Genomic DNA, 27,444 nt, shown 5'->3' with positions numbered 1-27,444 from the left:
CAAGAGCGAAGCCGACCCATCACCTCTGAGTGGGCAGGGTGGGCAAGCCTAGCAGGTCCGGGGGGTCTGAGGCTTGCCGCTTCATGTTCTCTGCTCGTCCCCAAGCCCCAGCTCTGCCCCTGAGGAAGCTGCTGGTCCCAATCATGCCCTTCTGGGCACCGGTGCCCTGGGCCCCACTCACCGGCATCTTTGGCCCAGCGGAGGATGGAGGTGACCTCGTTGCCCTGGGTCGTGTTGCACTGGGAGCGAGTGACGGCGGCGCTCACCCCCACGGTGCCCTCGTTGGCCTTGACGCCGCACAGGTAGGCCGTGGCAGTGCCCGCGCTGTCGGGCACCTGGGCGTTGGTGTTGTAGGTCTACAGGCAGGCAGAAGAGCCATCAAGGACTGGCAGAGGGGATGCCCCCGGGACCCCCAGACTGACCAGGCTGCTTGGCCTCCTGTCCCCGAAGCTGGAAACTGCCTGGCACAAGGGGAGCGAGGCAAGGCTCCCAGAGGAGGCAGGACCCACAACCACAGCCTCTCCTTATAATTCAGGGGCCCCACATCGCCCCGAGGCCCCGGATATCACCAACTCTAGCCTCTGCAATCTCCCCCCCCCCAGAGACCAGTGGCCAGGGAGTTGGTCACCATCCTCTCTCTGCTCTAATTCACCACTCACACCCTCTGCCCCTCCTTCACAGCCCCCCTTCTCCTCCTCCTCCTCCTCCTTGTTCTTCTTCCTTCTCCATGTCCCCTGCTTTCTCCTTCTCCTCCTCATTATTTTAAAGGATTTTGCAAAGCACTTACTATGTTCCAGGCACTGTGCTAAATGCTGAGGCTAATCAGGTTGAACACAGTCCACGTCCCACATGGGGCTCAAAGTATTAATCCCCGTTTTACAGATGATGTAACTGAGGGCCAGGGAAGTTGAGTGACTTGCCCACGGTCACACAGCAGACAAGTGGTGGAATTGGGATTAGAACCCAGGTCCTTTTGACTCCCAGGTCTATGTTCTATCCACTAGGCCACACTGCTTCTCACTCTCCTCCTCCTCCTCTTCCTCTTTCTCTTCCTCCTCTTTCGGGAAACCATCTCTGATTGACTCACGCACATTCCCTGACCCGCCGACCCGACCCGTGACCTACTCCTCTCACTTATGGGTTAACTCACAGCTGCTCAGCCTCCCCAGGTAGCTAGAGGGGTCAGGGTCGAGTGGGAGGTCAAAATAGCCAGCCCAAGTGGTCAGAACCCTTCTGGCCAGAGCCCAGCCCTACACCCCTTCTCCTCCAGCAGCAGCCCTCTCTTCCTCCCACCCTCCCACCTCGGACCTCTGTGGTGACCCTGGGAGAGGTTGAGGTGGGGGGTCACGCAGGTGAGACCCAGGAGAAGCCGTGCCCAAAGCTGGAGGAGGGGCTCAGGTTTAGTGCTGGTGGGAGAGGGGTCTTAAGGGCTCTTGCTCAAGAGGGGCAGGGGGTTGGCAGGGGTGAGGTTGGGCTCTAGGTGCCCTCTGGAGCACTGACCAGTCAGACCTGGACCCTGGGGAACTGACTGTCCCAAGAGGCAGACACAAGGGCTTCCCCTGGCCTTCCCCCGGGGCCAACTTGGTGAACTTCTTCCAGGATCTCGGGTCACAGCTCTGTCTGCTGCCACCTGCCCTCCCGGAAGTCTCTCGTGGCCTGCGGGTGAGGGAGTTCATTCCCCATGGCATGGCTGCCACAGGCCCCGGCCTGCCCTTTCCAAGACCAAGTTCCTGTCTGAATTCCTCCCCACCTGGCTCCCAGGCTCCCAGCTGTAAGGAAGGAAGGGGCCCCGGCACGGGCAAGCCGGGGCATGAGACCTGCCTCGGAGCTCTAGGAGCACGTAGAGCTCTCTGACCCCATAGCCTCGCTACATTGGGTCTCAAGGGAAACCAAGGGAAACTGAGAGATACGGGCAGCAAACAATGACCTAGGTATGAAAGCGACAGAAGCTAAAGTCATAATTATGAAAGCGACAGAAGCTAAAGTCATAACTGGGTGTCCAAGACACAGCCACCCAGGCTTCTGCTCTTAGGGGGCCTGGAGTCCATGAAACGGGGGAACCACACTGGCCTGAGGGAAGCACCTCTGGTGCCAATGTCCAAATAAGTGAGTCACCCGGCCCTTCCCTGAGCAGAGGAGGAAGATTACAATGGACTAGAGGCTGGAGGCCAGGGGCCCAGGGCTGGAGGCTGGGATTTGGACCTCTCCCTCACCCATCTAGCCTAAGGCAGGGCTTGGCTGGGAGCTGGTCCGGAGCCCAGAAGCTGAGGGAATTGGTGAGGGAGATGAGCTGGGGGAAAGCAGCATGACCTATTGCACGGATTTGGGAGTCAGAGGACCTGGGTTCTAATTCCAACTCTGCCACTTTTCTGCTGCGTGAGCTTTAGCAAGTCATTTAACTTCTCTGCACCTCACTTTCTTCATCTGTAAAATGGGATTAATTCCTACTCCCTCCTACCTAGACTGTGAGCCCTATGTGGGACAGGCACTGTGTTCAACCTGATAACTTTGTATCTACCCTAATGTTTAGAAGAGGGCTTGGTACATAGTAAATGCTTAACAAATACCATTAAAAAAAGAAGGAAAAAGCAAGAGGATCCTGGCTATTTCCAGGGAATTGGACTGCAGAGGTACAGGGGGAGGCTGGGGGTCCCTGTCCCATAGTCTCTGCCCCTTCCTCACCATCCAAACTGCCACCAAGCTGGTCCAAACACTTTTCATATCCCATCTCAACAACTACATCAACTTCTTAGCTGATGAACCTGCCTCCAACCTCTCCCCCTTCCCTCTACTGTCTGGATCATTTATCTCCAACATCGTTCTGTTCACATCTCCCCACTTCTCAAAAACCTCCAGGGGTTTCCCATCCATCTCCTCTTCAAACAGAAACTCCTGACTATTGGTATTAAGGCATTCAATCAGGTCTCTTCTTTATTTGTCTTCTCTCCTCTCCCACCACACCCCAGCTCACATGCTTCACTCTTCTCAAGCCAACTTCTCACCAGGCCTCATTCTCATCTCTCTTTCTTCCAACTACTTGTTCACAGCCTCCTTTCTGCCTACAACTCCCTCCCCCTTCACATCCAGCAGACCACTGCTCTCCTCATCTTCAAGCTCCCTCTGAAATCATAACTCTAGAAGGCCTTCCCTGATTCATCTCTCAGCTCCCCGTCAAGCCATTTTAGCACTTCTATGTCACCTAAACACCTGGGTACTCACATCAGGCTGTTGTACCTATCCTCATATCTTTATTCTCTATTGCTTCTTCCTCCGTACAAGTTATTCAAGTGCTTTTCTTCCCTGTTGAATTTTAAGCCCCTTAAGGGCAGAGATGGTATCTACTAATTTTATGAAAATGAGTATTACAATGTTCCGCTCTTAATTCAGTGCCTGCACACTGTAGGAGTTCAGTAAATAAGACTGACTGACTGATTTGTTGATTGGTTGGTTGGAAGGACGGAGCCAAGGAAGGAGAAGAGGATGGTGAAAGATCCAGCTGAGGAGGGTCCCGGAATTGGCTTGGTGAATGGCTCAGGATGGGAGTCAAGTCAGGTCAGGAAAGGGGAGCAGGGATGATTCCCCACCTTCCCAGCCATGCCCAGCCCTCAGCCACCTCAGCACCCACAGATTTCCTGGTCATTAATTTATTCATCAGTGCTAGTTTCTCGTGGTTTATGACAAGAGCACGGGCTTGGGAGTCAGAAGACATGGGTTCTGATCCTGGCTCTGCCACTTGTCTGCGATGTGACCTTGGACAAGTCATTTAACTTCTCTGTGCCTGTTAACGTCATCTGTAAAATGGGGATAAAGACCGTGAGCCTCACGTGAGACAACCCAATTACCTTGTACCTACCCCAGCGCTTAGAACAGTGCTTGGCACATAGTAAGCACTTAACAAAGATCATAATTATTATTATTATCTTGTCTTGCACTCTATGGTCCATTTATCCATTTTTTCCTGCTGTCTCTACCTTTAGTTTGGAAGCTCCTCAAGAGATGGGATCTCCATTCTTACTTCTTTGGTTTGTTCCCTAACTGCCCGGACAAAGTCACCCTCCAGGACCCTGCCCACAGCCGGGAACAACCTCCACACCCGGGTCTGTGCCCCATAGCTGGGTCTCTGCCAGCCCCCAGGAACCACCCCTACATCCAGGCCTCTGCCCTCATCCAGGAACCACCCCTGGGATGCTGCCCCGCACCCAGGAGTCCCCAGTCGGACCTCTTGTTGCTGAGTGATGGGGAGGGGGTCACCTTGGAGAGTGCAACGAAGGGAAACTTGTCCATCTCCAGGAGGGTCTCCTCTCCTGGCTTGTTGTCCAGCTGACCCTTGAGGATGCGGGCGGCTGTCACTGTGGAAACCCCCATCCCTGCAACGTGCAGAAGGGAGGCCCGTCACCCCCAGTCCTAACCCCCAGTGGGGTTACCCCCGGTCCTAACGCCCAGCCCTTCCCCGTGGTTTCCAGGTCATTTCCCATTTAGCTGTGGTCTGGCATCTCCCACTTCCCCCAGACAAGAAGAATCCCTTTTGTGTTTTTGCATGCGTGTGAATATCTGTGCCCGTGTTTATGTGTGTTAGTATTCCTCTCGGTGAAAAAGTGTGTTGTGTGCACGCATGCGCCTATCTGTAGGTCTTGGAATTTTTGCATTCACGCCAGGAAATTCCACATCCGCAATAAGAGCATCAGTAACAGCAGCAGCAATCGCCACTGTTTACTGATTCCCAGCAGAGGGCCTGGGAGTGGCTGGAACCAGAGGAAACCCAGCAGCAGTGGTGCCCAGCAGCCCCCTACCAGCTAGCTCCACTGAAGCATGACATAGTAGAGAGAGCGCTGGCCTGGGAATCAGAGGGTCATGGGTTCTAATCCCGTTTCCACCACTTGTCTGCTATGTGACCTTGGGCAAGTTGCTTCACTTCTGTGTCTCAGTTCCCTCATCTGTAAAATGGGGATTGAGACTGTGAACTCCACGTGGAACAGGGACTGTGTCCAACCTGATTTGCTTGTATCCACCCCAGTGCTTAGTTCAGGGTGTGGCACATAGTAAGAGCTTAATAAATACTATCATTATTATCATATTTTTATATCTGTAATCTATTTATCTATTTATATTAATGTCAGTCTCCCCCTCTAGACTGTGACCTCGTTGTGGGTAAGAAAGTGTCTGTTTGTTGTTACACTGTACTCTCCTGAGTGCTTAGTACAGTGCCTTACACAGAATAAGTGCTCAGTAAATTTGACTGAATGAATTAATGAAGCCCCCAGAACCAACACCACCTCCAGCTGCTGTTCCCTGTGCCAGCCTGGACACTGGTGGCGGGAACCTCTGCGTGAGCTTTCCCAGGCCATATTGCAGCTAACTGACCCTTTCTGTAAACTTGGCAGTGCCAGACCTCCCCACTGGCACCACAGCGGCTCTGTGGGGCCACAGGCAGACAGGAGTCCCTCCTGGAGCCCCAGCCCAGAACCCAGCCTGGAGCCCATCCAGGAGTCCCGCCTGAAGTTCTAGCCTTAAACCCAGCCCAGCCCAATGCTTGGCCAGGAGCCCAGCCTGGAACTCCATCCTGGAGCCCATGCTGGAGCCCAGCTCAGAACCCAACCCAGATCTTAGCCCAGAGCCCAGCCTGGAAGCCAGCCCGGGGCCCCAGCCCAGAACCCTGCCCAGTGCCCAGCATGAAGTCTTAGCCTAGAACCCAGCCTGGAGTCCAGTCCAGAGCCCAGCCAGAATTTAATCAGGAGCCCAGGCTGGAATCCCATCCTGGAGTTCCAGCCCGTAACACCAGCCCAGAACTTAGTCAAATTCCCAATGTAGAGACCAGCCTAGAGCCCCAGCCTCGAGCCCCAGCACAGATCCCAGTCCAGAGTCCTATCCCGGAAGACAGCCTAGAGCTCAGTCCACAACTTAGTCAAGAGCCCAGCCTGGAGCCCCAGAGTACAGTGCTCTGCACATAGTAAGTGCTCAATAAATACTACTGAATGACCCCAGAGCCCAGCCCAGAATTAAACTCAAAGCCCAGTCTGGAACCCAGCCCGGAGCCCAGCTCAGCGGTCTAGCCTGGTACCCAATCCAGAGCCCAGCCCGGAACCTAGCCCGGAACCTAGCCCGGAACCTCACCTGGGTCCCCCGTGCCCTGAACTACCAACCAAGCTCGGGCTGCCCCGGGGCTCAACGGACACTCACCGTCTCCCAGGAACATGATGACATTTTTGGCCACATTGGTGTTGAGGCTCTGCAGCTCCAGGGCACGCCGCAGGGTCTGCTGGGCCTGCTCCCTCCAGTACTTGGGGTTCTTCTCCCTCTCTGGAAAAGAGCAGGGCACACGAGGCAGAGTCAGTGCGACCAGGACCAGACTCCCCAGCTTCAGTTGCCTTCTTCCCAAGATGGCAGATGGCTGTGTAGCTATTCTGCTGGATCTCAGCATCTGGGAAGAATCTGGTCCCTGGCTGATGGGTGTGAGACCAGTTATCTGTTTCCTTCCATATTTAATCAGTCAATCCGTGGTATTTATTGAACACTTACTCTGTGCAAAGTACTGTGCAAGAGCTTGGGAGATAATAATAATAATAGTAATAATAATGTTGGTATTTAAGCGCTTACTGTGTGCCAGGCACTGTTCGAAGCCCTGGGGTAGATACAAAGTAATCAGGTTGTCCCACGTGGGGCTCAGTCTTCATCCCCATTTTACAGATGAGGCAATAGAGGCACAGAGAATTTAAGTAACTTGCCCACGGTCACATGGTAGAAAAGTGGCAGAGTCGAGATTAGAACCCATGACCTCTAACTCCCAAGCCTGTGCTTTTTCCACTAAGCCAGGCTGCTTCCGGTATCCTTGCCCTCAGGGATCTTACAATCCAACGGAGGAAGCAGATGTTTAATTTGTTTAATCCAAGGTTTGAATACCAACTTGAAGCAGGAGAAGATTAATCAATCAATTATACTTATTAAGCGCTTACTGTGTGTAGAGTTAGTAGGCATGATCCCTGCCCACAAGAAGCATACTGTCTAGAGAGGGAGACAGACATTAAAATACATTGTGGATATGTACATAAGTGTTGTGGGGCTGAGGGTGGGGTGAATATGAGGTACAAATCCAAGTGCTAGGTCGACACAGAGGGAGAGGAAGCAGAGGAAAAGAGGGCTTAGTCGGGAAAGGCCTCTTGGAGGAGTCGTGATTTTAATTTGAAGGTGGGGAGAGTGAGGGTCTGTCAGACATGAAGGGAGAGGAAGTCCCATGCCAAAGGGAGGACTTGGGAAAGGGGTAGGCAATGAGATAGACAAATTGGAGGTCCATTGAGTAGATTGGCTTTAGAAGAGTGAAGTGAGCATCTCCCTTGACCCCGTGGCTCCCACTAGTTATCTCCCCATCTCCCTCCTACCATTCCTCTCCAAATTCCTTGAGCGAGTTGCCTACAACTGCTGTCTCAAATTGCTCTCCTCCAATTCTCTCTTTGACACCCTCCAATCTGGCTTTCATCCCCTTCACTCCACAGAAAGTGCCTTCTCAAAGGTCACCAATGACCTCCTTCTTGCCAAATCCAACGGCCTCTACTCCATCCTAATCCTCCTTGACCTCTCAGCTACCTTCGACACTGTGGATCACCCACTTCTCCTGGAAACGTTATCCAATTTTGGCTTCACTGACTCTGTCCTCTTCTGGCTCTCATCTCTCTGGCTTTTCATTCTCAGTCTCCTTCGTGGTCTCCTCCACTGCCTCCCAACCTCTAACTGTGGGGGGGTCCTTCAAAGTTCAGTTCTCGGTCCCCTTCTATTCTCCAACTACACTCAATCCCATTCGCTCCCATGACTTCGACTACCACCTCTATGAAGAAGATACCCAAATCTACATCTCTTGCCCTGATCCCTCACCTTCTCTCTGATCTTGCATCTCCTCCTGCCTTCAAGACACCTCTACTTGGATGTCCTCCTGTCACCTCAAACTTAACATGACCAAAACAGAGCTCCTTATCTTCCCACCCAAATCCTGTCCTCCTTCTGACTTTCCCATCACTATAGATAGCATCACCATCCTTCCTGTCTCACTAACCCATATCCTTGGCTTTATCCTTGACTCCTTTCTCTCATTCAACCCACATATTCAATCCATCACTACATCCTGTCAGTCCCACCTTCACATCATAGCTAAAATCCTCCCTTCCCTCTCCATCCAAACTGCTACCATGTTAATACAATCACTCATCCTCTCCCACTTGGGTTACTGCATTAGCCTCCTTGCTGACCTTGCAGCCTCCTGTCTCTCCTCACTCCAGTCCATACTTCACTCTGCTGCCCGGGTCACTTTTCTACAAAAACATTCAGGACACATCACCCTGCTCCTCAAAAAACTCCAGTGGTTGCCCATCTACCTCTGTATTAAGCAAAAACTCCTCACCCTTGGCTTTAAAGCACTCCACCACCTTGCCCCCTCCTACCTCACCTCGCTCTTCTCTTTCTACAACCCAGCCCGCACACTTCGCTCCTCTAGGGCTAACCTTCTCACTGTGCCTCGATCTCACCTATCTCACCGCCAACCCCGACCCACATCCTGCCTCTGGCCTGGAACGCCCTCCCTCCTCAAATCCAACAGACAATTACTCTCCCCACTTCAAAGCCTTATTGAAGGCACATCTCTTCCAAGAGGCCTTCCCAGACCAAGCCCCATCTTTCCTCATCTCCCACTCCCTTCTGGGTTGCCCTGACTTGCTCCTTTTGCTGTCCCTCCCCCACCCCCACAGCACCTCTGTACATATCTGTAATATTATTTATTTGTATTGATATCTGTCTCCCCACCTCTAGACTGTAAGTTTGTTGTGGGAAGGGAATTTGTCTGTTTATCCCAAGCATAGTGCAGTGCTCTACACACAGTAAGCACTCAATAAATATGATTGAATAAATGAATGAACAAAATCTGTGCAGTAAAATAAGAAAGGGGAAGATGATCGAGGGCTTTAAAGCCAATAGAAAGGGTTTTCTGCTTGATGAAAAGATGGATGGGCAATCACTAGAGGTTCTCGGGGAGTGGGGATACAAGGACTGAACTTTTTTTAGAAAAATGATTCAGGCAGCAGAGTGAAGTATGGACTGGAGTGGGGAGAAACAAGTAGCAGCGAGGTCAGCAAGGAGGTAGATACAATAGTCAAGGTGGCCTAGGATAAGTGCTTGGATCATCATAGTAGCAGTTTGGATGGTGAGGAAAGGGTGGATTTTAGCGATGTTGTGATAGTGAAACCGACAGGATTTGGTGACAGATTGAATATGTGGGTTTTATGAGAGACAGACAAGCTGAGGACAACATCAAGGCTTGTAGAGCAGGGAGGATAGTAGTATTGTCTACTGTGATGGGATAGACGGGGGAGGTCAGGATTTGGTGGGAAGATAAGGAGGCAATAAGATAAGAAAATGTCAGCAGGACATGGGGCAGGGAACGTTCCTGATGCTGTCTAGGAGAGAAGAATTTGATTCAGGTTCCCTAGATCAGAAAGCAAATCTGTCATCTTTCATCTTTCGGCGGGGGGGCGGGGGGAAGGAAGGGGCAGGGACCGCGTTTGATCCAAGTGCTTAGCACAGTGAGGAGCAGCATGGCATAGTGAATAGAGCACGGGCCAAGGAGTCAGAAGGTCATGGGTTCTAATCCAGGCTCAACCACTTTTCTTCCGTGTGACCTTGGGCAAGTCACTTTACCTCACCTGTCAAATGGAGTTCGAGATTTTGAGCCCCACATGGGAGAGGGACTGTGTCCAATCTGATTTCCTTGTATCCACCCCAGTGCTTAGTATTCATTTATTCATTCAATAGTATTTATTGAGCACTTACTGTGTGCAGAGCACTGTACTAAATGCTTGGAAAGTACAATTCGGCTAAGTACAGGTCCTGACACACAGTAAGTCTTTTTAACAAATACCAGAATTATTCTAAGCACAGTGCTTCACACATGGTAACTGGGAGGTCTCTGGGAGCGGCTCTGCACTCTCCTGACTCCCTTGGCTTGCCCTCTGGCACCACATGGGCGCAGGAAAGGAGGGCACAGGGAGGGCATGGGGAGGGAAGGTGACAGAAGAGGCAATCTGTGGAGTTGGCATTAGAATCCACGTCTCCTGACTCTTTCCACTCGTCCATGCTACTTTTTTGGAAGCGCCTTGAGGGCAGGACTGTGCCATATTTCTACCAAGCAGCAAACCCATGGCTTCTTCCCCAAACCTTCAACAGAGAGTGCTGCTGTCACTTCTACCACTGATAACACTGCCCCTGTCACTGCCTCTACCCCCGACGTCATCCCCAGGGACAGGGTGACAGGTTCCCACTCCTAGCTAGCGGTCGTACACTGTATATGTATACATCTGCCTTCCACTTCCCTTCTGCCTTCCCTGCCCTCCCAATCCCTTTCAATCTCTCCCAACAGCTCCCAGTGTTGTCTCCCCTCTCCCTGTCACTCCTAGCCTCTCCCGCTTCCTCCCAGTACCTCTCATTTCCTCCCAACCCTTCCCAGTCCCTGCCATTCACTCCCTTTCCCTCCCAAACCCTCCCACTTCCTCCCAAACCCTCTCACTTCCTCCCAATCCCTCCCAGTCCTCCCGAATTCCTACCAGTCCCTCTGAATCCCTCCCAGTCTCTCCCAGTCCCTCCAAATCCCTCCCAATCCCTCCAAATCCCTCCCAATCCCTCCCAATCCCTCCCGGTCCCTCTTGGACCCTCCTCACCCCTCCCACTTCCTCCCAACCCTTTCCAGTCCTTCCCAAACCCTCCCAGTCCCTCCCAAAGTCACCGGAGAACCTGTCTCAGATTCCAACCTCCTTCCTCTGCCTGGAAACCAAGCCTCTGGCTGCGCCCGCTCCCTTCTCCCATCCGTCCATCTCCTCCCAACCGCAGGCCAGCCGGACCGGTGCCGTTCAGTGTCCTACCTGGCACGAGGGAGGAGAGGCCTGTTCCGGCCAGCAGAAGCACCAGGAGAGCACGCATGGTGCCTCCACCAAGCGTCGGGAAGGTGAGCGCTGCGGAGGTCAGAGCCAAAGCTGCTCGTTCCAGGCCCGCAGAACCGGGGCTCGAGGCTGAGAGCGCGTCAGGAGGGTCGGGCGGTCGGATGGATGGCGAGTCTTCTGTTACGAGGCCTTTGAGAGTGGACAACACAGGTGAAGGATCCCTGCTCCCTAGAACCGTACAGCCTCGCTGAGGCAGGACGCAGCCCATCACCCCCAAGGCTGAGCTCTCAACCAGGAATCAATCTATCAATCAGTCGTAAGTACTACGTGCAGAGCACTGCAATAAACACTTGGGAGACTGCAGTACAACAGCTGAAGGGTAAGAAGGGCTCAGCTGCACAGGGCTTCATGATCATTATTAGTGGTTTTTATTGAGCACTAACTATGTGCAGAGCACTGTTCTAGGCACTTGGGAGAGTACAATACTCAGTCATAATTATTGAGCGCTCACTGAGTGTAGAGCACTGTACTAAGCACTAGGGAGAGTACAATGCAACAGAGCTGAAGAGCTGGAAGGGTTCAGCTGCACAGAGCTTCATCATCATCATCATCAGTGGTATTTATTGAGCACTAACTCTGTGTTAGGTGCTTGGGAAAGTATAATTTAACAAAGTTGACAAACATGTTGCCCGCCCACAATGAGCTTACAGTCTGGAGGGGGAGACAGGAATTAATATAAATTAATAAATTACAATTTAAAGATGCGTACGGAATTAGTTGGGTTGATAGTGGGTCAAATATCAAAAAGGTTACAGATCCAAGTGCATAATTGATGCAAAAGGGAGAGGGAGCCAGAGAAAAGAGCATTTAGTACAGTGTCTGTGCATAACGAACACCACAGAAAAAAGCGGGCTTAACTGGGGAAGATCTCTTGGAGGAATTAGAACCTTAAAAAGGCTTTGAAGATGAGGAGAGTGATGGTCTGGAATATATAGAGGGGAAGGTAGTTCCAGGCTAGGGGCAGGATGTGGGAAAAGGGTCAGCAGCGAGATAGACGGGATTGGGGCGCAGTGGATAAACTGATGCTAGGGGAGCGAAGTGTGCAGGGTAGGCTGTAGGAGGACACTCGTGAGGTGAGGTAGGAGGGGGCAAGGTGACTGAGTGCTTTAAAGCCTATGGTAAAGGAGTTTCTGTTTGATGTTGAGGTAGTTGGGCAATTGCTGGAAGTTTCTTGAGGAGTGGGTACACATGAACTGACCAATTTTTTAGAAAAATGATCTGGGCAGCAGTAAAGTATGGACCGGAATGGGGAGAGGCAGAAGGCAGGGAGGTCAGCAAGGAGGCTGATGGAGTAGTCGAAGTAGGATAGGACAAGTTCTTGGATCAATAAGGTAGCAGTTTGGATGGAAAGGAAAGGAAAGGGTGGATTTTAAGCAATGTTGTGAAGGTGCCAGATTGAATATGCGGGTTGAATGAGAGGCATGATTCTTCCTGGAACATTTAAGGTCTCTGAAAGATCAAAGTTAACAGGATGTCCCCAGAGCACCCCACCCAACTCAAACCCAGGCCCCCAAGGTGGCCAACCCAGCTGGCAGTTAGGAGAAAACTTCTTCCTCTTCCCTCTTATTGGATCAAGCTCACCCAGAGAGACCATCCCAGACTGCTCCTCCCAGCTGGCCCTCTCCACCCTCCCACCCATCTCTCCAGCAGTGAGGAGTCTGTACTCGTTGGCGTACCCAGGAAAGGCCTCCCGGGAGCTAGGCTGGCCTATCCGAGAGAGACGTGTGCCCCACCAAGCCCCTGGGAAGTCAGGCAGGACTTCGTCGTCCTCCTCCCCCACCTCTTCCTTCTCCCCATCTTCCCTTCCTCTCCTCATTCTCCTTCCCGGCTTCCCTTCCCCTCCTCTTCCTCCTCCCCTTCTTCCCCTCCCCTTTTCCTCCTCCTCCTCCTTCTCCTCCACCCTCCCCACCCCGGCCCTGACAGGAGCTCTTTAAATCATATAAAAGACTTGAAAAGCACGGGAAAGGACTAGGCTGTAGGACGTACTCAGGGGACGTCCTCTGGGCTGTAAATTCATTATGGGCAGGGAACATGTCTACAGTTGTGTTGTACTCTCCCAAATGCTTAGTACAGTGTTCGGCACATAGTAAACACTCGATAAATACCATTGATTGATTGATTGAGAAAGCAGCCTTTGGGGGAGGGACAGGAAAATGAGGAGCGGAGGAGGAGGAGAAAAAGAAGTAGTGATTTTACCCCACCCAGCCATGGGCGAGACTGTCTTCTATGCCCAGTCCCTGGCCCCCAGCCCCACTGATTCAGCCACATCTGCCATTGCTGGATGGGAAGCGATGAGGGCATTCATTCATTCAATCATACTTATTGAGCGCTTACTGGGTGTAGAGCACTGTACTAAGCTCTTAGAATCTATAATTTGGCAACAGATAAGAGACAATCCCTGCCCAATAACGGGTTCACAGTCTGAAAGGGGGAGACAGGCAGCAAAACAAAACGTCAGGCAACACTACCATCGAAATAGATAAATAGAATCATGGATATATACACACCATTCATAAAATAGAGTAATAAATAATATATACAAATATACACAAGTGCTGTGGGGAGGGGAAGGGCCTAGAGCAGAGGGAAGAAGTAGGTGGAATGGGGAGGGGAGAAGGGACAGATGGAAAGGGAGGGCTCAGTGAAAAGCCCTCAGGATCTCTTAGGTTTTGTAAGAGGTGGGCACATAGCAAGGAGGGCTCTGAGGGGTGGATGGGGGAGAAATTGAGAAGCGTCATGACGTAGTGGATAGGGCACAGGCCTGGGAGCCAGAAGGACCTGTGTTCTAATCCTGACTCCGCCACTTGTCTGCGTTGGGACAGTTCCTTCATCTGTAAAATGGGGATTGAGACTGTGATCTCCCTGTGGGACAAGGACCGTATTGAACCCAATTTCCTTGTATCCACCCCAGAGCTCAGTACAGTGCTTGGCACTTAGTAAGCTCTTAACAAATGCCACAATTATTATTAGAAAAGGGGCTGAGGAGAGTGTTTCTGGTGGGTCTCTGGGACCATAGGGATTCTTGTTTTCAGCCTCCTCCCCTCTGCCCTAGCCCCGGTCTCTTCTGCCCCGCTGGCTGCTCTGGTTGCTTAGTTTCCCCCCCACCCCCACGCACACACACCCCACCACAAACACACACACGCACCTGGATGCACCAGCAGGAAGGCTCTGAGGCCACAGGTTCATTTAGTGACAACAGTTATTTTCCAAGTGCTTACTTTGTGCACAGTATTGACCTAAACCCTGGGGAAGAATGCTGGAGAAGCAGCGCGGCTTGGTTGATAGAGCACGGGCCTGGGAGTCAGAAGACCTGGCTTCTAATCCCAGGTCTGCCACTTGTCTGCTGTGTGACCTAGGACGAGTCATTTCACTTCCCTGTGCCTCCGTTACCTCAACTGTAAAATGGGGATTAAGACTGTGAGCCCCAGGTGGGACAGGAACTGTGTTCAACCTGATTATAATGTTGGTATTTGTTAACTGCTTACTATGTGCAGAGCACTGTTCTAAGCGCTGGGGTAAATAAAGGGTCACCAGGTTGTCCCACGTGAGGCTCACGGTCTTCATCCCCATTTTACAGATGAGGGAACTGAGGCACAGAGAAGTGAAGTGACTAGCCCACAGTCTGATTATCTTGTATCTACCCCGGTGCTTAGTACAGCACCTAGCACATAATAAGCGCTTAACAAATGCCATTAAAAAAATGGTTCCGTCACCAGACCCTGATGGTATGGGGTGGGCTTCTGTCCCCTGCTTGGGGGGCCTAGGTGTGAGAGTCCCCTGCAGCCTGCTCTGAATGCCTCCAGCGCTTAGTACAGTATCTGGCACTTAGTAGATGCTTTACAAGTACCATAATCATTCAAGGGGTTAAGGCTACCTACCTCTAAGTCCTGGTTCTACTTTTTATTCTTTTTTTTTAATGGTCTTTGCTGAACGCTGGCAATTTGCCACGTACTATATCTATGAGGTTCTGGGGTAGATACAGGCTAATCAGTTGGGACAGCCTGTGTCTCACATGGGGCTCACAGCTTAATCTTCATTTTACAGTTGAGGTAACCAAAGCACAGAGAACTAAAGTGATTTGCCCAAGGTCTCATAGCAGACATGATTATTAGATTATTAGATTATTATTATTATAATTAATTAACAGATTGTTAGAACCCCTGTCCTTCTGACTCCCAGGCCTGGGCCACTTCTCTCGTGCTTCTCCTGCTTCTCTAGGAATGCCCAGACACTCCACCCCAGGAGCTTCCTTTCTGGGAGGAAGCCAGAGTAGTGGATAGGGCGTGGGCCTGGGAGTCGGAAGGTCATGGGTTCGAATCCCAGCTCTCCTACTAGAGAAGCAGTGTGGCTCAGTGGTGAGAGCCCGGGCTTGGGAGTCAGAGGTCATGGGTGCGAATCCCAGCTCTGCCACTTAGCTGACTGTGGGCAAGTCACTTAACTTCTCGGTGCCTCAGTTACCTCATCTGTAAAATGGGGATTAACTGTGAGCCTCGTGTGGGACAACCTGATTACCCTGTATCTACCCCAGCGCTTAGAACAGTGCTCTGCACATAGTAAGTGCTTAACAAATACTAACATTATCATTATTATTATTTGTCTGTTCTGTGGCCTCGGGCAAGTCACTTCGCTTCTGTGTGCCTCAGTTACCTCATCTGTAAAACGGGGATTGAGACTGTGAGCCCGATGTTGGGACAGGGACTTTGTCCAGCTCAATTTGCTTGTATCCACCCCAGAGTTTAGTACAGTGCCCGGCACATATTAAGTGCTTAACAAATATCACATTTTTTATTATTATTTTTATTGGAGTCAAGCCTTCCTGGCTCCCTCTTCCATATTTGGCTCTAGTATGCACAATTCCCAAGCTGAGGGGAGACCCCAGCCATCTTGGCTCCCACTGCCAATGTCCTGCTGGATTTGAATGAGAGCCATCATAATAATAATGTGGTATTTGTTAAATACCATGCTGAGAAGCAGCATAGCTTAGTGGAAAGAACCCGGGCTTGGGAGTCAGAGGTCATGGGTTCTAATCCCGGCTCTGCCACTTATCAGCTGTGTGACTTTGGGCAAGTCACTTGACTTCTCTGTACCTCAGTTACCTCATCTGTAATATGGGGATTAAGACTGTGAGCCCCACTTGGGACAACCTGATTACCTTGTATCAACTCCAGTGCTTAGAACAGTGCTTTGCACATAGTAAGCGCTTAACAAATATCACAATTATTATTATTATTATTATTATTAAATGCTTACCATGTGCTTGAAGAGTAGTGTGACCCTCCAGAAACGACACAGACCTGGGAATCAGGGGAACTTTCATTCATTCAATCGTATTTATTGAGCTCTTACTGTGTGCAGAGCACTGTACTAAGTGTTTGGAAAGTACAATTTGGCAACAAATAGAGACAATCTCTACCCAACAACAGGCTTACAATCTAGAAGGGGGGAACCTGAGTTCTAATCCCAGCTCTGCCCGCCGCCTGTTGTGTGACCTTTGGTAAATCACTTATCTTTTTAGTGTCTCATTTTCCTCATTTGTAAAATGGGGATTCAATGACTGCTCTCTTTTCTTACCTAGACTGTGAGCCCCATGTGGAACAGGGATTGCATTCAACCCAACTTGTATCTATCCCAGTTCTTAAAACGGTGTTGGGCTTATAGTAAGATCTTAACGGATATAATAGTGTATAGCCAAACACTGTACTGAGAAGCAGTGGGGTAGTTACAAGACAATCAGATTCAACACACAGTCCCTTACCTACATGGGCTCATAGTCTAAATGAGAGGGAGTACAGGTATTGAATCCCAATTTTACAGATGAGGAAACTGAGGCACAGAGAAGTGACTTGTCCAAAGTCACTCACCGGCAAGTGGTGGAACCAGGAGTAGAACTCAGGTCAGTCAATCAAACAATCAATGGTACTTACTGAGCGTTTACTATGTGCAGAGCATTGTACTAAGCACTTAGGAGAATACAATGCAACAGAATTAGCAGATATAGTTTCCTGCCCGTAACGAGCTTACAGTCTAGAGGGGAAGTCAGCGGTCCTCTGACTCCCAGACCCATGTTTTTTCTACTTGGCCACGCTGCTTCTCTTCCTCACCACCTCTCCACTTCACACCCTCTTACACACCCGGGGATAACTCCCTCCTACATATATTTGTATATATTATTTATTACTCTATTAATTTTATTAATGATGTATATATATCTATGATTCTATTTATCCTGATGGTACTGATGCCTGACTACTTGTTTTGTTTTGTTGTCTGTCTCCCCCTTTTAGGCTGTGAGCCCGTTATTGGGCAGGGATTGTCTCTGTAGTCGAATTGTACATTCCAAGTGCTTAGTACAGTGCTCTGCACACAGTAAGCGCTTAGTAAATACGAATGAATGAATGAATTAATTAATTAATTAATTAAAGGTAAGGCTGCCACTGGGGAGGGAGAAGGGGAGGGACAGAAGGAGGGAGTTGGGATTGGGCAGAGATGGGAGACAGGGACAAGCAGAGCAAAGGCAGACAATGAGTAAGTGGTGGCTTAGCAACTCCCTGAGCTGACAAACCACACCACCATTCATTCAATAGTATTTATTGAGCGCTTACTATGTGCAGAGCACTGTACTAAGCGCTTGGGATGAACAAGTCGGCAACAGATAGAGACAGTCCCTGCCGTTTGACGGGCTTACAGTCTAATCACTGACTGAGGGGGGGGCCGAGGGACCCCCTCCTGCCCACCCAGCTCCCACTTACCTCAGAGGAAACTGTGGCAAGTGAAGGAGCCCAGAAATCAGGACCAAAGTGACAGAGAGGAGGCTGGGTGGGAGATATTAATAATGATGGTATTTGTTAAGCATTTACTATTTGCCAAGCACTGTTCTAAGCACTGGTAGATACAAGGTAATCAAGTTGTCTCACAGGGGCTCACAGTCTTAATCCCCACTTTACACATGAGGTATCTGAGGCACAGAGAGGTTAACTGGCGTGTCCAGATTAGAACCCATGTCCTCTGACTCCCAAGCCCGTGCTCTTTCCACTAAGCCACACATTTCCACCTAACTGGACAGTAGGTCAGAAGAGGTTTCCTCCCAGAAGGCTGAGGTCCCCCAGGACATCACCCTCTCCACAGGACACGGAGAGCAGTGACAACAGCACTCCTGCTGCCTCCGGCCCCTCCTGTCCCCGATCTTTCCTGACCCCATCCCCTCCCGCCTCCGGTCTTTCCTGTCCCGGGTCCCTTGAGGCCCTAGGCCCTCCCGCCTCTAACCCCTCCTGTTCCTGGTGCCTCCCAACCCTGGTCTCTCCCACCTCCAGCCCCAGAGACATTCCCCCCTGCCCAGCATCAGCCGTTGCAGAAATAGGGTTTATTTTGAGGAATTAATTCCCAGCGATTTGTCCTAGAGAGAGAGAAGGGGAGAATGGTCAGCCCTAGGTTCTCAAGCAGAGGCCTGACCCTGTCTCTCCCCTCAGAACCGGGTAGGCCTATCATCTCTGGCCATAGAATGACCCCGCCTCTGCCCCCCAAGAGCTGACACAGCCCAGGCTTCTCCAGTTTTCCCTGGAACGTGGGGACACCGGGGCCGACAGCCTCCCGCGACCGACTTGCCCCGTCCGCATGCGTGTGTTGTCCAGGGCTGCCGCTCCCCAGACCAGTAAGCAGTTAACTCCGAGTCAGGAGGGCGGGCTGGAAAGCAGGGGCTTGTCCTGATAGGGCTGAAAAAGGCTGCTGTCCTCCATTGACCTTCCCCAGCCTGCCAGTCCAGCCTGGGTCCAGCCTCAGATTTCAGCGGGACGTAGCGGCTCCCCTGGGCCGTACTAGGAGCCTGACCCCTCCTCACTCTCCCCCCAGCCCCAACCCCACCCCTCCCCAGACCCTCCTGCCTCAGAGCCCATCTCTGGGACAGCCACACGCTCTTGGAGCCCAGCCCAGCCTGGCCACCCCGGGAATGTCCAGTTAAGTGTAGCACTAACCAGGGGGCCCTGTCCCTCCCGCCTGTCCCTGAGAGGGAGAGAGCAGAACCCCACCAACAGCCTCAAACAATAATAATAATAACTGTGGTATTCTTTAAGTGCTTTCTCTGTGCCAGGCACTGGACTAAGCGCTGGGGTAGGCACAAGCCAATCATGTTGGACACAGTCCCTGTCTCACATAGGGCTCACAGTCTTAATCCCCATTTTACAGATGAGGTAACTGAAGCACAGAGAATTGAAGTGACTTGCCCAAGGTCACACGGCAGCCAAGTGGTGGGGTGGGATTACAACTCAGGTCCTTCTGACTCCCAAGCTCATGCTCCGCCGCTTGCCAGCTGTGTGACTTTGGGCAAGTCACTTCACTTCTCTGGGCCTCAGTTACCACATCTGGAAAATGGGGATTAAAAAACTGTGAGCCCCACGGGGGACAACCTCGTCACCTTGTATCCCCCAGCGCTTAGTACAGTGCTTTGCACATAGTAAGTGCTTAACAAATACCACCATTATTATCCACTAGGCCATGCTGCACCTAAGAAGGACACACAAACGTTACTGTCCCAGTCCCCATCGCCTGGACCCTAAACCCTGCCTTGGGGATTCTAGGACCACAAGGGCAACTAAACCCCTTCAAGCCTCCCTGGGCCCAGCCCAGCCCCACAGGTCTTAGTTCTGCCCTCATCTTGAGCCAGGTAGGCTCAGTCCAGATTTGGGACTGCCCCCGGATGGGAGTGCCAGGAAAATCCCTCTCTTCTCATCCCACTCTCCCCCTCCAACTCAGGTCCCCGGTGGGTCAGATCAGGGGCTGATATTTCCTGCTGGCAAGGCCGGTTTCCAGTAGACAGCTGCCTCAGTGTGTGTGTGCTGGCAGGTCCCGGGCACCCTCCTCCCCCGCTACAACCCGCATCCCTGCCAGTGAGTTGAGGCCACATCCCTGAAGGAACCAGCAAAGGAACACCCTGCCCAAGGACATGTTGTTCTAGTGACCTGGTGAACCGTGGAGACGCCACTGTGGCGGTGGGGTGGGGGTGGGAGGGAACGACGGCCTCCTCCCCAGGCCCTCTCCCTACCATTGTTATTCACTGATGCCAACTTGGGCATCGCTGCACCGCAGGACTGGCACCTGTGGTGCTTCCCCCAAACACCTTGCTGCCACTCCTCTGTCAGTGTCCAATTTTTATACCGGTCAGGCCAGTTTTCAAGTGGCCTGTCCCCCCATCTAATACAGCTGTGGCACCGGATGCCTTCATGGTCAGCATTTTCATTTTCAGCACCCAGCCTCCCAACACCTGGGTTCCCATAACCGACTCCCTTCCCATCCCCTCAGCACTGTACTCGTCTGCTCAACTGTATATATTTTCATAACCCTATTAATTTTGTTAATGAAATGTACATCACCTCGATTCTATTCAGTTGCCATCGGTTTTTACGAGATGTTCTTCCCCTTGACTCTATTTATCGCCATCGTTCTCGTCTGTCCGTCTTCCCCGATTAGACCGTAAGCCCGTCAAACGTCAGGGACTGTCTCTATCTGTTGCCGACTTGTTCATTCCAAGCGCTTAGTATAGTGCTCTGCACATAGTAAGCGCTCAATAAATACTATTGAATGAATGAATGATTCCCTTCCCTTCCCATTATTCCCAACACCCTCTGGGCCTCACTCCTCTCCCAACTCTCTCTCTCTCTTTCTCCCCCCACCCCCCAAGGCTGTGCCTGGGTTCCAGCCCCTAATAATAACTGTGGTATTTATTAAGTGCTTACTATGTGCCAAGCCCTGTACTAAGCGCTGGAGAGAATACAACAAATTGGGTTGGACACAGTCCCTGTCCCACATGGTACGCACAGCCTTAATCCCCATTTTACAGATGTGGTAACTGAGGCACAGAGAAGCAAAGTGACAGCCCAAGGCCACAGACCAGACAAGTGGCAGAGCTGGGATTAGAACTCATGACCTCCTGACACCCAGGCCCGTGCTCTATCTACTGTGCCACGCTGCTTTCCTCCCCTGCCCTTTCCCTGAAAGAGTTGGGCTTGAAGGGTTCCCTCTGCTCCCGGAAGGTTTCCTCTTCCCACTATCACTGCATCTCATGCCCCTGGGGCCAAGGGAATAGAGAACACTGATTTCATCTCTTATCCCAAAGTGCATTCTGCACCTCCGGATAAGGGAGAGGTGGAGGGAAAAGATGAGGGGGGTGGCACGGGTGGAGACAGATGGGAGCCAACGATTTCCCAGCGAGAAGTATCTTTGGTGTGCCGCCATCATGTACTGTCTAGAATCCAGCCTCTTCACTGTGCCCCCTTCCTCAAACTTGCATGGAGGGAATAGCACTGTGGCAGGTGGGTCTTGATCCCGGCGCTCCCGGGAGCTGCCGGCACGCCTGCCTCGAAACCCAGCCCTAGGAAGAACTCCTGTGAGTTGGTGGAAGAATATGGAGTTTGGGTGGGAAGGAGGATTTAAGAACCTGCCTGAGGTCTGGGATGACTGATTTTTTTTTTATGGTATTTATTAAGTACTATGTGTCAAACACCATTCTAAGCACTGGGGTAGATAGTCCAGCATTTAGAACAGTGTTTGGTATGTAGTAAGCATTTTACAAATACCATCATCATTATTATTATTATTAGACTGTGAGCCCCATGCAGGACAGGGATTATGCCCACCTTAATTCACTTGTATTTACTCTAGAACTTAAAACAGTTTTGACACATAGAGCGGTCTTACATACCGTGAAAAAAATCAATTCGAACTCAATCCCTGCCCGACAAGGGGCTCCCTGTCTAAGAAGGGGGAACGGGTAGTGAATCCCCGTTTTCAGTAGAGGAAACTGAGGTCCAGAGAATTTACGTGACTTGCCCCAAGTCAGAAAGCAGGCAAAAGGCAGATCGGGGATTAGAATCAGGACCTCTGACTCCCAGGCCCTGTTCACGCTGCTTCCCACCTCTCCCCAGCCCGTAGGGAATGTGTCGGTTTAATTGTTATATTGTACTCTCCCAAACGCTTAGTACAGTGCTCTGCATGCATAATAAATAGGATTGAATGAATGAATAGCTGAATGCTTTGATTTCAACCGGTCCTGGACCGTCCAACTAGCTAGGCAGCGGCCGTATTACCTGAGAACTGACCTGCCAGCCCTGTCCTCCCGTTACTCACCCCCCCGTCTCCCTCTGTCCCTTGGCTCCTTAGCAATCCACCGCCCGGCCGGGATCATCAGCATCCCCAGTTCTCCAGCTCTGGAGCAGGTGGATCCGCTGAGTCAGAGTTCGGGATCGGATTGGCCAGGGCCAAGGTGGTGGGGGAGGGGCCGGTCGGACCTTCCGAGGGGACGGTCCCGGCCAAGCACCGAGGTTGCCAGCCGTTGTTCATTCTGAGACTTTGGACCCAGAGAAAAACCAAAGGGAAGCAGCAAAAGGCAGCTACCGCAAGTTACATTTCAAACCACAAGGTCAGAGAGGAAACACAAGTAAATGAAACACTGAACCGGCCATCTGATCAACCTGAACTCCACGTGGGACGGGCACTGTGTCCGACCCGATTATCTTGCATCTACCCTAGCGCTTAGAACAGAGTCTGGCACAGAGTAAGCACTTACACAAATGCCAAAATTATTGTTAGTGGGGGTGAGGGAGGAGCCCGGCAGGAACTCCAGAGTGGCGGAGACCTTGAATGGACACGAGCTGAATGTGACAGGTCAAGCGAGCAGACTCAGGGCTTGCATCCAAAGGGAGCCAGGATTCCTGGGAGCCTGCCCTGCTTTCCATTCATGAAGGGTAACCAGAAAGAAAAAGGAATTCCTCTTCCCCGAGTAGGGTATCAGAAAACTCTCCAGAGCACCAGATGCTCACCCTTGTGATTTATTTATTTATATTAATGTCTGTCTCCCTCTAGACTGTAAGTTCCTGGTGGACAGGAGATGTGTCTACCAACTCTGTTGTATTGGACTCTCCCAAACGCTTAGTACATTGCTCTGCACAGAGTAGATGCTCCGCAGATACAATTGATTGACTGATTGATTGAAATCCTCCCTGACGGTTATCTCTCAGGCCTGAACTGGCCATACAAGAGAATGGTAAAGAGTGACGGAAAAGTTTGGCAAATGTCTGGGAAAATCCCATTAATTCATTCCTCCCTTCACACCCGACTTCCTTCCTGCCACCCCCACTAAATTGACCCTAAGCCCAACCATTCCCATCTGCTCTCCAGAGCTGGTTCCAAGAACCCGGTCAGCCAGGGGCCCACTTGCCCATGGCTAGCACTTGCCCCTATCACTAGTATGTTTGCCTGCACTGTTCATTTTCCTTTCCTTCAGTCTGGCTGTCCTGGAACACCAGTCTACGGGCCAGTCGCCAGCACAGAAGGAGGGAGACTGGTCTGAGCCATTGTAAACTCGAAACTCAACTGCCCAAACATACGATTCGGTAAATGGAATTCCAGTGTACTGGGAGGAGAGCCAGGATGTCCACCGACAGTTCTGAGCCCTGGCTCTATTGTATTCTCCCAAGCACTTAGTTCTGTAAGCGCACAATAAATATCATATTCTCCCAAGTGCTTAATACAGGGTTCAGCACTCAAGTAGTGGTGTGGCCTAGGGGAAAGAATACAGGCCTGGGAATCAGAGGACCTGGGTTCTAATGCTGGCTCTTCCTCATCTGTTGTGTGATCTTGGACAAACCACTTAACTTCTCTGTGCCCCGGTCACCTCATCTATAAAAGGGGGATTGAGACTGTAAGCCCCATATGGGACATGGACTGTGTCCAAGTTGATTATCTTGCATCTACCCCAGTGCTTATAACAGTGCCTGCACGTAGTAAGCACTTAACAAATGCTCTGCCCACAGTAAGGGCTCAATAAATACGATTGAATGAATGAATGAATGAAATACCATAAAACAATACAGACTCTTGGGATCCCCACCAGCGGTTCAGAGAGGCAGGGTGCTGGGTTGTCGCTCTCACACATGGTCAGGCTCATTGCTCAAATCAAGAAGCTACTCGATTCATAGCTGTTAAGGCAGGGGCACCCCCCATGCCAAAAAAATCAGTCATGAAGAACCTCTCCCAACCTCCCCCATCAAAGGGTGGTATTTACTAAGAACCTCCGGGTTGCAGAGCACTGGCCTAAGCACTTGGGAGAGCACCTAGAGAAGCAGCGTGGCTCAGCGGAAAGAGCCCGGGCTCGGGAGTCAGAGGTCATGGGTTCGAATCCCCGATCTGCCACTTAGCTGTGTGACTGTGGGCAAGTCACTTGACTTCTCTGTGCCTCAGTTACCTCATCTGTAAAATGAGAATTAACTGTGAGCCTCACGTGGGACAACCTGATTACCCTGTATCTACCCCAACGCTTAGAACGGTGCTCTGCACGTAGTAAGCGCTTAACAAATACCAACATTATTATTAATATATTAATATAAATAAACAGATTAGGAATATTTACTGTGTCCCCCCCCTCAGAATTGCACCTGGACAATTTCCAGGACTCTACCAGTCTCAGCTGTGGGAAAGGAGAGTCAAGTAGAGGCATACCAATTCCATTCCTAGCTTGAGCAATAGCTAGCGAGTGGAAGGCCATCTGCTACAGGTCAAAACTCCCCTGTGCTGGGCAGCAGCGGCATGGGAGAAAGTCGAGGGCGGAGACTCAAGTTTACCGTGCGGAAGAAAGCAATGGTAAACTACTTCTGTATCTTTACCAAGAAAACTCTATGGATACACTCTCAGAATGATTGCAGGTGGAGGTGGGGTGCTTTGGGAGAGCTGTGTCCATGGTGTCACTATGGTTCGGAGACGATTCAACAGCATAAGACAAGACAGTATTTTCTGTATAGCTAAGGGTGAGATGGGGTTAATATCAAGTGCTTAAATGGCAACATAGAAGGGAGAGAGAGTAAGGGAAAAAATGGCTTAATTGGGAAAGACCTCTTGGAGGATTTATGATCTTAATAGGATTTTGAAGGTGGGAAGAATTGTGGTCTGGCATATATGAATGGGTAGGGAGTTCCAGATAAGAGGAAGGGTGGGGGCAAGGGGTCAGTGGTGAGATTGGTGAGGAGTGGAGATACATGACCTTAACATTTTCTTTTAGAAAAATGATCTGGGCACCAGAGTGAAATATGGATTGAAGTGGGGAGAGACGTTAGGCAGAGAGGTCAGCAAGGAGGCTGAGAGTTATTGTTATTACTATGGTATTGTTAAGCACTTACATTATTGTCTATTGTTCTAAGTGCTGGGTGTTCTAAGTGTTCTAAGTGCTAAATACCAAGTAATCAGATACAGTCCTTGTCCCGTTGGGGGTTCACAGTCTAAGTATGAGGGTGTAGGATTTAATCCCCATTTTAGAGATGAGGTCACTGAGGCACAAAGAAGTTAAGTGACTTGCCCAGGGTCACACAGCAGGCAAGAATCCAGGCCCTCTGACTCCCTTGACCTTGATCTTTCCACTAGGCCATGCTGCTTCTAATGCAGTAGTCAAAGCAGGATATAAGTGCTTGGATCAGCACAGTGACAGTTTGGAGAGAAAGGAAAGGGTAGATTTTAATGATACTGTGAAAGTAGAACCCACAGGATTTTATGACAGATAGAATATGTGGGTTGAATGAGAGAGATGAGTCTAGGATCATGCCAAGTTTACTGGCTTGTGAGATGGGGAGGATGGTGGTGTTATCTACAGTGATGGGATAGACATGGGGAGAATAGGGCTTTAGTGGGAAGATGAAGAGTTCTGTTTTGGACTTGTTAAATTGGAGGTGACGGTGGGACATAGAGGTAGAGAGGTCCTGAAGGCAGGAGGAAATGCTAGAATGCCGAAAAGGAGAGAGGTTAGGCCTGGAGAAGTAGATTTGGGGATCCCCTGCATAGAGATGGTAGTTGAAGTCATGGAAACGAATGATTTCTCCAAGGGAATGGGAATAGATGGAGAATAGAAGGAGACCCCAAATGAGCTTTGAGGGACTCCCACAGTTAGAGGGAGGGAGGCAGAGGAGGAGCCTGTGGGAAGAGGCTGAGAAGGAGCAGTCGAAGAGATTGAAGGATGATCAGTAGAGGACAGTATCAGTGAAGCCAAGGTGGGATAAGGTTTCATGGAGAGGGGGGTGGTCCACACAGCTGAAGACATTTGAGAGGTCAAGGAGGATTAGGATGGAGTAGAAGCAATTTGGCAAGAAAGCAGTTGTTGACCTTAGGGCAGTTTTTGTGGAGACAAGGGCATCAAAGGGTCAAAGAGAGAAATGGAGGAGAGGAAGTAAAGATAGCAGGTGTAGAGAAGTCCCTCAGGGAGTTTGGAGAGGAATGGTAGGAGGGAGCCATGGAGTTAAGGATGGGGGCAGGTAAGCATGTTTGATAGCGGCAGCAGCGAAGAAAACATTAGAAAGTGAATGGTTGAAGGAGCAGTCAGGGAGGGATGAAGGTGGGGACAAGTGTTTTGATAAGGTGTGAAGGAGCAGGGTGGAGGGGGTGGATTTTGAGAGAAGGCAGGAAATCTTCTCTTGAGATACTTTTGGGAAAGGTGGGAAGTTGGAAGAGGCTTTCGCTGTCGACCTCTCCACCACATCCTGCCTCTGGCCTGGAACCCTCTATCTCCTCATATCAAACAGACAATTGCTTTCCCCACTTTCAAAGTCTTACTGAAGGCACATCTCCTCCAAGAAGGCTTCATAGTGGATAGAGCATGGACCTGGGAGCCAGAAGGTCATGGGTTCTATTCCTGACTCTGCCACCTGTCTCCTGTGTGCCCTTGGGCAAGTCAATTCACTTCACTTCTCCGTGCCCGTCTCTGTAAAACGGGAAATAAGACTGTGAGCCTCCTGTGGGACAGGGACTGTGTCCAACCCGAATTGCCTGTATCCCCCCCCCCCCCAGTGCTTAGTACAGTACCTGGTACATAGTAAGCATTTAACAAATGCCACAATTATTATTATTATTATTATTACTAGTTGTAGTAGTGTTGTAGCTGTTATGGGAAGCAGTGTGACTTAGTGGAAAGCGGCCGGGCTTGGAAGTCAGAGGACACGGATTCTAATCCCGGCTCTGCCACTTGTCTGCTGGGTGACCTTGGGCAAGCCACTTAACTTCTCTGTGCCTCAGTTACCTCATCTGTAAAATGGGGATTAAAACTGTGAGCTCCACGTGGGACATCCTGATTACCTTGTATCCACCCAGCGCTTAAAACAGTGCTTAGCACATAGTGAGCGCTTCACAAATACAATAATTATTATTATTAGTAGTAGTACAAATAATAGAAGAAGAGGTAGCATTCTGTAAAATGGGGATTAAGACGGTGAGCCCCATATGGGACATGGACTGGGTCCAACCTGACACATAGTAAAGCTATAAAAAATAAATGTTAATATATAAAATATCTATAAAATATATGTTTTATTAAAACATTAAAAAGTAATGCCATAAAAAAGTAGAAGTGATAGTGGTGGTAATAATAATATCGGCAGCATTTATTGAGAGCTCATTTGCACAGTATCAGGCCCTTGGGAAGTACAGAGTAACAAAATGATGCATCCCTTGC

At 50.5% G+C, this 27,444-nt stretch overlaps 1 protein-coding gene across 2 annotated transcripts in view; it reads right to left on the bottom strand.

Moving 5' to 3' along the window:
- The window catches only part of ALPL (alkaline phosphatase, biomineralization associated), an 82,014-nt gene that overhangs the window by 25,856 nt on the left and 28,714 nt on the right, over nt 1-27,444 (bottom strand). Inside the window, exons 1-5 of one of the 2 annotated variants that reach the window (XM_029066463.1) lie at nt 17,720-17,739; nt 10,893-11,099; nt 6,178-6,297; nt 4,252-4,367; nt 182-356 (exon numbers count right to left, since the gene is read on the bottom strand). In XM_029066463.1, the coding sequence (XP_028922296.1) occupies nt 182-356; nt 4,252-4,367; nt 6,178-6,297; nt 10,893-10,950 (469 nt within the window). In that variant the 5' untranslated portion in view covers nt 10,951-11,099; nt 17,720-17,739. Of the gene's footprint in view, nt 1-181; nt 357-4,251; nt 4,368-6,177; nt 6,298-10,892; nt 11,100-17,719; nt 17,740-27,444 lie in introns of those variants that run through there. The other variant, XM_029066462.1, reaches the window with a different exon arrangement.

The sequence above is a fragment of the Ornithorhynchus anatinus genome, chromosome 5 (assembly GCF_004115215.2).
Source record: "Ornithorhynchus anatinus isolate Pmale09 chromosome 5, mOrnAna1.pri.v4, whole genome shotgun sequence".
Lineage (NCBI taxonomy): Eukaryota > Metazoa > Chordata > Mammalia > Monotremata > Ornithorhynchidae > Ornithorhynchus > Ornithorhynchus anatinus.
The sequence above is the reverse complement of the archived record's forward strand: the minus strand, read 5'-3'. Positions and strand labels throughout refer to the sequence as shown.